General features: G+C 37.2%; 1 protein-coding gene across 2 annotated transcripts in view; it reads right to left on the bottom strand.

Annotated features, from left to right (window-relative positions):
- SNX9 (sorting nexin 9) overlaps positions 1 to 12236 on the bottom strand; it is a 61258-nt gene that overhangs the window by 7936 nt on the left and 41086 nt on the right. For both annotated transcript variants that reach the window (XM_063151354.1, XM_063151355.1), the window contains exons 10-13: positions 11355 to 11485; positions 9846 to 9949; positions 7436 to 7539; positions 4643 to 4720 (exon numbers count right to left, since the gene is read on the bottom strand). In XM_063151354.1, the coding sequence (XP_063007424.1) occupies positions 4643 to 4720; positions 7436 to 7539; positions 9846 to 9949; positions 11355 to 11485 (417 nt within the window). The remainder of the gene's footprint in view (positions 1 to 4642; positions 4721 to 7435; positions 7540 to 9845; positions 9950 to 11354; positions 11486 to 12236) is intronic.

Genomic DNA, 12236 nt, shown 5'->3' with positions numbered 1-12236 from the left:
CTTTTAGGGAACTCTTAGACAATATTTTCAAGCTCTCTAAAAATCACTGGTTTTCAGAGTGAGTTTCTAACTTTCATCTTCATATGAAACAGATCAAAGGACCCTACAATCTATGCTTAACAATACAAACATCACCATAAATCCTAAGCTAGACAACAGCACAAGCACTCATAACACTGTATTACTAACAGGACAGGCTACGTGGGACAAAGATGGAAACAAGCCTTACATTCTTGTATGTTTCATGCAACTTCACCTTCCCATCCATGTTAGCTTGTCCAAAGCACGTAGTCAACAGTACAGAAAGCAAATTGAGGTAAAGAGTAGAAAGGCGAAGGTATAGTTTGCAGACATCAAACTTCAGTTTAAGAAAAAAAGTTTTCTTATACTTTCAGACATGACTTGATATTAGGCAGTGGTTAGTCTTTTATGAACTTTTTGATTTTATTCTACAGATATTAATCAGTGACCTAATTGAAAAATATAGATTTCATTAATGAATAATCTGAGCATTAAAGTATCTTGTTTTACAACAACATATGGTCTAATCCGCATTTTAGCATCTCCTTAAGGAAACAAGGTAATGACTGAATGTTGCTTCAGTTCTATCAATCGATTCCTACTTTCCATTAGACTGGTTTCATAAAGTCAAAAAGCTGTGAGGCAAAGTGACCAATCCTAAGAACTAATCAGTCCAGTAACACAAACACTGCTAAACAAATAATTATTTTTCTCCTATTTGGGCCTGTTAGGATAAAATTTAAAAAAGCCACCAAGACTAATTCCCATTGTGAGACTCAAGAGGTACACAATTCATTACATATCTTCACCTTTTTGTAAAACAATAAAAAAAAAGGGAAGGTGATTAATTTTATTATTTCAGGCTTAAGGCTTAAGTATTTTCAGTATTTCAGAATTCTTTTGTGTGCTCAGAAGTAACGTTGAAGTAAGTGCTGCTTAGGCAACTGACTCCTAGATTTTGGGATAAAACAAGGTGTGGCTTCAGAGTTAGAAGCCACATTAGTCTAGATGTTTGCTGTTCATTTTATAATGCCATGAAATATGGTAACTTTCCATATCTGACAAAAAAAAAAAAAGAGGAAGAGTATGTATGTATATTTAAGTTGAACAACAAAATCCTCCCCTTTTGTACTCACTCAAGGAACCTTCATAGATCAGAGCTTCAAAGGATCTAGACAAACCCTCCCAAAACCAATCATCTTTAATTTTTAGCATTCTCAGCTTCTGAACCAATGCAAATCTGAGAATTGCCTTCTTAACGCAGTCTGTGAAAGATGAGTTGGGTCCCAGTGCAAGGATACATCAGGATGTCAGGGGTCCATTAATCAGTGGAGTAGCAGAAAGCCCCACATGTTGCTAACATTTATAACAAAATTATGTTTAGTGTTGAGTACATATATCCCCAGAAGAAACAGAGGGGGCCTAAAAGCATTGGCTCAAGGTAGCTATAAAAACAGCATTAAAATGGAATTAATATTCCACAGATATTTCAACCCAACCACATAAAGAAACAGGTATTTTTATTGATTTACAGTCTTCATACTGTCACAAGGAGATTAAGAAAGACGTAAAACTATGAGGAGCCTTTTGGAGATGTTTCATAGAACATCTCTTAGCAGTTCAAGTGCTTGGTAAATGCCAGTGATAATCATTTCAGAAGGAATACACCAGACATGTTGGAGGAACTAATACTCCAAGTCTTGACTGGGACAGACAAATTTTTTTGTCAAGAAGTATTTTTGTTTTCTTTTCTTTCAAAGTACATTTTAATATAATTCAGCAGGAAAAATCACAAAATATGATTTACTAGCAGCAAATGCAGCGAAGTTTTTCTTGATAAGTACACCTCAACCTGATAAGTTCAGCCCATAAGCAGCTTTAAAGCAGGATTTGCCTGTTGCTAGCTGACAGCATAGTGAAACTTGTGTGTAACTGCCTAACAGAATTCCTGAGGGGTGAGGTAGGATTAGGAGAGTTTACTATGGTTGAATGGCATACCAGTCATTCACATTTTCTTAATATAGGAGAAAGACTCCTCCAGATTTGGTGCCGCAAAAGAGAAGCCATGCTATTTAAGGCTGTGTTAACTTTACAGTATCCTGTGACACAGTAGCAAAGGCAACACATTGCCAGGCTGCAGGACACTTCCAGGCATGTTCTGGTACTGTCCAATATGCATTTTTGGACCTGGATCATGCTTGCAAAGTGCACATTCTTGGAACCAACTGGGCAGTACATAAGCCCGTAGCCAAATCAGAACCTCTCAGTGTGTCCTTAAGAGTTTTAAAGGTACTGCAAGAGTTTTAAAGGCCTCTGCAAATACTGGGGACAGATCCCTAACACACTGGGGCTGACAATAAATAGATAAGGCTCATTCTGTGGCACGAGAAAAAAGAGCTAGAGTCAGATTAACAAGTGTATCTTGGCGGGTGCAATCTTGAATATTTTAGGCTGGAAATCAGAAGAGAAGGCAGAAGACATCACTACACATAAAGCTTTGCAGAGCAAGGCATCACTGATGAAAGTGGTACAGGCAATAGATACATCTCATCCTGACTAGGCAAATGAACAACTAACAGTAAATGCAGTATGTCAGAAGTCAGCTACCAGTATCTAGAAATGTTTCTGTCATCAATTCTGTCATTGCAATCATCAGTGGCCTATATGCTTAAACCTTCAGAACACTAGTATTACAAGAAATCTAAAAAACCTACCCAACCAAATGAAAAAAAAGCAAAGGATGAAGAGATTCAGCTCCCAACAGAAACTGAATTGCGTGTCCTTAAGCATGGCTGAATGAGCCATTCCTCTTTACTGACAGTCCAGAAAAATCATACAGAACACTCAGCTTAGCTACTATTTCTTCATTGGAAGCAATGTGCCCTCTTTTATATACTGACACCTGGAAAGCTGTGCCCTATCAGTTTAAATCCACGTGCTTACATCTCTTGCAGACTCTGCTTAATCCATAGACCCAGACCTGATGGAATGATCAGGTGAATCCATATATGAGCAGCAGGCAGGACAGAGTGAGAGAAGCAGCGACAAAGCCATTTAAAGCCACATCTACATCTTACTTGCTCTCTCTTCTTGGGAACTCAAATTAAAAAGCAAAGAATCCCATATATTAATAATTTGGAAACAATACAAGGGTACAAGTTATTGAAAAAAGCAAAACATGGAATCAAGGCAAAGGCATCTGTAGGAAGGATACTTTTCTCAACAAGATACAGGTGCAACCAGCTATGACTGGACAAAAAGCAAAGACAGACATGCTTGCCTTGTTCCCAAACTATCATGGGATCAATTTTTTCATACTAATCAAAGATGCTGGAAATCAAATTAAAGCTTTCTTTTCTAAGGCTGATCTGCAATTTTGTATCCTAGCTTTGTGACATACAGTTTTCCCTTTACCCTGCAAAAGAATGTGCTGGAACGCAAGCAATTTTCAGTTCTTTCTCAAGACTTCTTGCTACGGATTTTATCCAGGCAGGATTTACAGTTTTCTAACCCATGCTAAGAATACATAACCATGCAAATCCCCTATTTCATTCTCACATCCAAAAGTGACTTTGAAGCAATATGCTATGCTCAATTCTAACTAAGCAGTCATCCTGTTGCAGTACAGGACACAGATGAGAAAAAGCTATGGGCACAATGCCTGTTTCCAATACTTCCAGCAACAGAGAATAATCTGTGTTTCAGGTGGTTGCATTTTAGTACATCATTTATGGGGCAAAATGCTTTAAGATTCTAAAGCAAGATATAGATGAGTAAGTACTGGTCAACTAAAATTTCTAAGATTGTTTCTAAGGAAACATTTCAGGAAGCTTCTATGCTATAGCATTTAAGGTTTTAGAACACAGTAATTTTGCTATCAAGTATAAAAAGAAAAAAACCCAAAACCTCAAACACCTTTGAAAGGAGAATCTCAGGCAAAACTGACTCAACAGGCATCCTCTACCTATGAGGAAATATTTTCCAGTTGTCTGGAAAACATTAGTATAGCTTAACATATTTTAAATTTGGTCTAAAGATGACATTTTAGGAAAACTTTGAGCAATTGATGCCCTTCTTTTCCCTCCCTCATAGCTAAGAGGACAGGCTCTTTTTTAGGGCTCTTGAAGGAGAAGCAAAGATGAAGGACAAGAAAAGGCTGCAATAGCCAACCCTACAGAAAAGGCTACAGCAGCCAGCCCACATAATGGATTATAAAACATTGTAGTAAGTCTTCCATCTATGTGTGGAGTTGTATCATGAAGTCACACAAGTTCTGTGACAGCTGTTTTCATTTTTCTCTCTTTCCCTTGATATCACAAAAATGCTCCAGCATGTTTGGTCAGTTAGGTCAGTGACCAGATTAATATATCAGAGATCAAACTAAACTCTTCCACCACCACCAACCCACCACAAGATTATGCAGTGAGAGAAGACAAGATTGCAGACTAGAACATAAAAACCCCATAACATACACAAAGGAAAGGTTTTGGAATTTTTTCCAGAACCCTGTTTGACATCTATAACTCAGAGGAAAGCATTAAGATCTTCAGAAAAAGAAATGTAACATGATGTAATTAAATACCTCTTTTTAAGCAAAGTACAAATGAAGCTATAGAAGTACCTTGGTATCCACTAGTGCTGAAGACCAGTGCCAGGCTCTGCAATGCTTTTCCTATCTTCTGGTATTCCTTGGGTAGTGCTGAAAGCGGGAAAAGGAGGAAGAAAAGAGGGGGAAAAAAAGCAAAAAACCATCATGGGTAAGTGAGACTAAATCTGCAGCATTTCCAAAACTTGATGAAGCAGATGTCAAAACCAATTATGTTTTACATTTTCTCTAGCGACACATTTACAATCCTATTCTTTACCCCCTCCCCTGCTACACATGCTCCAAAACTGGATAAAGCAATTGCAATCTGGATTCTTGAAAGGTACAAACAGTTGGGGAAACAGTGTGTGAATGCTATTTTAAAAAAATGAAATCTCATTGCATTTCTAGCTCAATCCTTCCATGCATACAGTGAGATTTTTTTCCCCCTCCCCCTCATGGGGGAAGAAGAGGGGGAAGTGCCCCAGTGTGATATCAAGAATAGGTCTCATTAATATTTTAAGAGAGGAGATTGTTATATAGACCCATAATACCTAAACTCTCCACAAATAATGAATTTTATATTTAAAGGCACTAAAACCAAGATTATCTAGATATAAAAATTATGCAAGTATCTGAATAATAAAATTATTTTTTACAATTTATTTATTGAATATGCATGCATAAATTACTCCATCACAATTACATCAATCAGCTGTGATTTATGAGTGCATTCATTATTAACACTTTGAACAACACCACTCCAGAGGCCTAAAAAGCAATCTGAAAAGCAAAAGCAATTTTTATATGCTGCCTATGCTAGCAGAAAAAAAACCCAAGTAGGTATGGGTTTTATCAAATATTTGTATTCAGGGGGTACGCAGCTCAGGCAATATAGAAGGTTTTTAGCTGTTCTAGCATCCCACAGTATCTGATTTTTACAGAAGAACACCTTTGTGTAGTATAAAAATCTACCACAAACCCCCCAAATCAACCTCCCACCCCAACTGCCTCATTTTATCGATTCTCTTTGATCAAGCTCTTCTCCAGAAGTCAGATTGTTTACGATAACTGGTCTGTCTTACACTATGAGTAGAATTTAGAGTACTAGAGTTCTGTTATCAGCCATTACACTGATACTGAATCTCCAGTGGAAACTTTAGTGAAGAATCCTTGGTTTATTTTCACATGTATTTAAGAAGTTTCCACTGTCAGTGATTTTAAATCTCACTGAATGGAAGGCATGTAAGTATTGCTCAGGAAGTGCCAATAATACTTCCGATTAACAGTCAAGTCTAGAGCTGACAGGGAACTTAAAACATAAGAGACTACTAAAATTTTGCATGTTCCAGTTTACCAGTCTTTTTCTTTTTTTATTCAGTATGAATGTCTGGAAAATTAAAAGTTTAAAAAAACCCTTAAAATGTTAAGATTTTAAAAAACACAATCACAATTGTATTGCTGCATGTATGCTAACTAATCAATAGTTGTAAGTATTAGAAGAGTCATTTGGTATCTAAAGCACTAGTGTTGTAAGTTCAGGAAGACTTTGGCAGTTAAAAAAATACTGAATTTCTAGCGTAAGCACCAGTCACAGCCAGCCCTTGGTTTGATCATTGCTTCTGTACCTGGAAAGCAATGCTGTTTTTCTAATCTCATCTGAGGAACCTTATTCCTTTCCCTGTTCTCCACTTTCCCCTCAGTATAATTTGCTAGTGAAGCAAGATCTGTACTATGTTAGAGCTCTGTCATGTGTTAGACTATTTTTGTCCAGCAGGAGGGTCAGTGGTGTGTAGAAGGAAACCCTTTCTTCAAAGTTGAGAAATGTAAATAATTTAAAGTTAACATCCTATAGATACTAAAGTCTAATGTAATCACTCCCGTGAGAGATGGAACTTCTACACTTCCCATCCTCTCTGGTCAGCCCCAAATATTTAGCTGTAGTGTTTGATTAGTAAGAGGCAAAAACATAACTCAGGAAATATACTTTAAGTTCTGGGGACAATGTTTTGGGGTTTTTTGTGGGAGTTTAAAGGAGTATAAAAAAAATTAGGGTGATTCAAGGAGATTTATGTGATAGGTCTTTGTTTGCCAGACACTACAGCCTGCCCTGAAGTGTTTCTTATTATGATCCTCAGCTGTAGTACCTGCTTCCTTTCAATAGCTGCCTTGTGGTGGCCACAAACACTGAACACTGCTGTGGACTAGGAAATTAGAGCCCAGGCAGAGTCATAGGGACTTGGTGTGAAGTTCTGCAACCCTAAATATCTGTGGGAAGGAAGAGACAAGATAGGAAAAAAAAAGAATTGGGCTAAAGATTAAGTTAGAATCAAGTTGGTTTTTTTTTTCTTTTTCTCTTAAACTCATTTCATCTTTAAATCACTCCTCCTAGCATGCAAGGATCCTAAATAAGGGGTTAATAAGATGCAATTATTTGAAAGTATGATTTCATCAAATAAACAGGTCTATTTTGCCCATGTCACTAAAATTCAAATAAATGACCAATATATGAGAACAGGTCCAACAAGGGCATTAGCTGCATTACTAGAATTATTTACCTTTAAGTATTTTTAAACCTATGGGCAGGGAACAGATATTTCTGAGATAAAGAAAAAAAACCCCACACAACCCAACAAAAAGCCCCACATCAAACATATTAACAAAAAACTTGCACAATTTATACTCTTAGACTGAAAATAGCCACAATGCTGTACAACTCCCATGATAACTTAAGAGTTTCTTTAAAGATGTGTCTTGAATTATACACATTAAAAAAAAAAGAGAGAAAAGCACCACAGAAATGAGTGGTGAGTTCAGAAGGACACTTACGCCCTGTACACCTCTTCCAGTGCTCTTGTCCCACTGTCAGCAGCTCTTTAACTCCATCATCCATTGCTTTGGTGAACCTACCCACTGCATCACATTTCTGTTCTCTGTGGCATTTTGAGAAAGCAAAACCAAAAAACAGTTTAATACATGCATAATGCTAACTTTAAACACAATACTGAAATGTTAAGCAATGTCAACTCTGTCTCAAAAAATATCAGAGACATAAACCAGTTCCTTGAAATTTCTGCCATTTCACGGAATTCAGAATTCTCCTCTTTAAATATGGACTTTATTTGTTCCATCTTTCCTCCTCTGTTAGACTCATAGACACGTGGCACTGGACTAGCACTCTTATTACAATGTAATAGAAGTAGTGAAATTCATACAACAATGAAAAAATAAAAAGAAAATAACTGTATCAGATATTTTGATGGAAGTCTGACATAGGTGAATGGAAAGTAACATGGCAACTCTCCTAGGGAGATATATATGCATACTTTCATATTATATTGTCAATATCATTGTGCTGAGTTGCATTATAGGGAGCAAAAACCCAGAATTCTGAATTAGTATGTGCCTTTGTACTCCTCTTTAAGCATGTTTGCATGCAGCTATCAGAGCTTTCCATTATCACAGCACTGCATACACAGCAGTGATTTGTGAACTCTACAGAAGAAAACTAAACATGTATTTTATAATTTATTTAAACTGCATCCCATCTTTCAAATGCTCTCAGCCAAAGCCTGCATGAGACAGCTGTAACAGCAAGGGGACACCGAGTGACTCCCCAGAGCCAGGGCAGCAGCTCCAGCTGTGGCCCAAGAACCCAGAGGTTCCCACCTCCCCAGCAGCACTTCCTTCCTCAGCTGGAAACCATACACACACAGTTATGTGCACAAAACCAGCACCCGGGCTTTCTAAGAGGCTCTTGCTTTACTCCCCTTACCTCAGGGACAAAACATCCTTTAATTTTCTAAACTTCATACTTTGTGGTCTCAAGATCACTGAAAATGCTCATGAACCTGTGCAGGACTCTCAAAATAGTAGCAAAATTGTTCAGTAAAGAACATCTTCACACTGAAGAACCTAACAATTATTGAACAAGCTGGTTTGCCCACTTTGTAAGTGGAGTAATGGCTTTCAAGATTCACACACTTTTAACAGCATTCCCATGCACTAGAACACGTGGACATCTGAGATGTTACAGCCAGCCCTGTAACTGCTTGGAAACAGGTCCCCCAGCACTACTCCAGGCTGCCAGCCCCTGGTGAGCATTCTCCTCAGGCTGGTGTGCCCTCCCTGCTTGGGCACTAACTGTTTAGCTCACCACATGCTGGGCACTCTCTGCCAGGGATGTGTATGTATCTCACATTCCCTCTCCTGCACCCTGGGTACAAAGTCCTCCCTCTCATTCACCCACTGGCATATACAGAAACCACATCACTAAAGCAAAGTAGTCAAGGTTGAAATCCCCATGGTTGAAGTGTAAGTGACCTAAAAATGTGCATATTTTTCTGCTGGTACAGAACTGCTATCACACAGCCATTGTATCCACTCAATATGCACTGCACCCCTTGCATAAAGCCTGTATTGGGTGCAGATACACTACTGCTTTGCTACTAAAAACACTTCTGTCCAGTTCATCCACACACACAAAACATTAGTCAGGCTTCTGTGTTCCAGAACAGTAAGAAAAGCATGTCATACATGCTACATCTTCTAAGAGAAAAATTATTAAGTCTAAAGGAGTGAAATAAAGGCTGCATAGTAAATCTAGTCTTTAACTCTGTGAAACCCAAAGGTTTATCACCTACAGAATATACATTAAAAAGTGCATGTATATGTAATATACACATATATAAAAGAAATATATGCATTTGCACTTCCAAAATGAAATTTGGTAATTTAAGTATTTTTTTATGTTTAATAGCTTTCCATGGATTACAGATATTCAAATCATACTGTGTGTACATTACATACAACTATTTTACAGAAAGATTGCTCTGCTAATTGGTCCATCTACAATTATCCTAAGCTACTTGGTAAGTTTAGCATGTTTTGGAACTGTTGAAAAATTAAAGATCAAACCACACTTCCACAGCAAAATAAAACATAACTCCATAGGATCTGATAGAACTCTATCCCATCAAGTAATTTTACATAAATTGTTTTAGGATTAGCATTCAGCCACTGAGGTCAAAAAGACATCACATAGAGTTCCAGCAAGTATTGGAGGGGTTGATATGAAAATCTCATTATTTAAACAAATTTTCAGCTCTGCCTTGATGAATACCTCCCCAAATCCATGAATATACATGGACACTTAGTATCTGAGTTTTGTATTATCTCAGCATCTGTTGTATACCCAGATGCATATGGCCATACAAAAAAAAAATAAAAATCACCTTACATTTCTACCATGTCCAAGTCAGGAGCTTCTGGTTCCATTGTAGAAAAGATCATGACTCCTACAGTTTCATCTTTTTCTGCCTTCCTCTTTCCAGTTTTCCACTCCTTAAAAAGGAAAAAAAAAAAAAAGAAAAGAGACAAAAAGTTTGACCATCACTCACCCTTCTTTAAAGGCACGTGCTTAAGCAGTGAATTAAATCTTTAGGAGAACCGTTAATCAACAGACCACCCCTGAATTAAAACCTTTCATTAAGAAGTGAAATCTTCAGAGGAGCCAAGGCTTTTTACAGTTTCCCAAAGTTCTCCCCCTCCTTCTTTGTGCACTTTGTTATCTATATTCTGGGGTCAACAGACCCTTCTTGTTTATTACTGAGATACAGTGTAAGAACAATGACATTCAGCTGTCTCCACACATAGGTTAAGTCTCCTATCAGAAGCTGCTCAAGAAGATAATGAAACTATTATGCAATTATCATTCTAAGTTCTTAGTGGTTAAAAATTACCTATGCATTGCAACATCTGTTCTGTTTATACATCTATAAATAAGAAACTAAGAAGTGCTGACTAGTTGGCAAAATTATACAACTCCCCACTAACCATCCAACCAGCATTTCACCAGGACTAGTATTTACTATGTTATTAAGCCTCTACTTACAGGATCACAGAATAATTCTGGTTAGAAGTATGTTGGTAGTTCAACCTCTGACTCAAAACTGGGCAGCTGTGACCTCAGTCACAGGGGACTTGAACCTTGCAAATTTTTCAGACCAGACTGGATAATTTACTTTTTCAGCAAATTCTATGTGTATTTAGAAGTATGATTATTTTGAGGAGAAAGTAGCAGAGTGTTTCTGTTTATTTCCTAATTAGTAACAGAGCTGGAGCTCAATCATGAAGAAACCATTATTTACTGAAGGTTTACTTAATTTATCATTTACTGAAGATAATAAAATCTCTTTTTAAAAGGCATAATAAAATGTGTGTGAATAAAAATCACTGGTTATATCTGGTAAGGCTGCAACATATTCTATTACAACCCATTTCAGTGAGAAACTGTGGTTTTGAGGGATAGGGATAGGGCAGGGGGCTGTTTTTAAATATATACAGGCACAACCTAGATCTGCTATAAAGTAGCTTTTGTTAGCAGAGCAGCACCACTCAGACAATCACAGTGATTATTAAATGCAGCAGAGACACAGCAGGGCAACAGTGAAAAGAGTTTTATGTATCTTCCTATTCTGCTGGATATTACAAACTGTCCCTTGAAAGACGGCAACAAAGTTACTTTGAAGAGCACAGCTGTGTGGGAAAGGTGTGTGGCATTTCACAGGAGTAATTTTATGCCTTGTTTTGATCGATCAGCTGAGTTAGGAATCCCAGCAGTTTGCAGCCCATCACTACTGCCCACAGTGGGGCGGCTACAGAGCCAAACTCTTGGTTTGAAGGGAAGTGCGGGGGGACAGCAATTCCTCAGTCTCAGTCTGTGTGAGAACTTTACTTCATTTCCTACCTTCTCATCTCGGAAATTGAGAAATTGCTGGAAAACTTCACTTTCTGAGACAACAGGATGGCGACACATTCTCGTCATCCAAGCTTGCAGCCTCTCCATGCGCATTTTGATAAATTCTTCTTCAAAGCGCCCTGTTACACATCGAACAATAATTGTTACATTTACAGTCTAGCACCTTCAAATTCCTTTTTAAAAAAAATTTAAATTGAAATAACCTGTAATTCATCTGGTGAGTTATTAAAAATTTCATGACTCTGAACTTACAAGAATCACAGAATCCTGATTTGAATGGACTCACAAGAATCATTGAGTCCAACTCATAAAAAAATGCCCCTTATGCTAACAAACCAAAAGAACCTTAAATTGATTGATTTTAAATATTGATTAGTCATCAAGAGTTCTGATCCTTTTTAAGATAGCCACAAAATATAAAAAAAACCTGATACCCATCCCCAATTCAAATACATTAAAAAAACCCAAAATCTAACAAACTTTTGGACAGAAAAACTAGGTATTCAGATGACCCAAGAGAAAAGCCAGGTACAGGCTCGGAATGAAAGTATTCTTCTGGTACAGTTTAGTAAAGTCTTGGTCAATATGAGGTTTAAAAACATTGAAGAAAAAAGAACTACAATCCAAGTTGTCATGTGCAAGCTAACAAAGTATTGAAATCAAACAGCTCAAAACACATTAAAATTGGATTGCTCAAAAATATTTGAAATTACTCAAACACAAATCACATATTAAAAAAAAGCAGTGCCTCCTTTAAACATACTTCCATATAGGTAAATTGTGGGAAAAAAATAAAAAAAATCAATAAATCATATGCACAAACTGATTAGAATATACACATATATGTAAGACAGTAACTGATTTTTTTGG

Source organism: Melospiza melodia, chromosome 3 (genome assembly GCF_035770615.1).
Source record: "Melospiza melodia melodia isolate bMelMel2 chromosome 3, bMelMel2.pri, whole genome shotgun sequence".
Taxonomy (NCBI): Eukaryota; Metazoa; Chordata; class Aves; order Passeriformes; family Passerellidae; genus Melospiza; species Melospiza melodia.
This window is presented reverse-complemented; position numbering and strand designations above follow the sequence as displayed.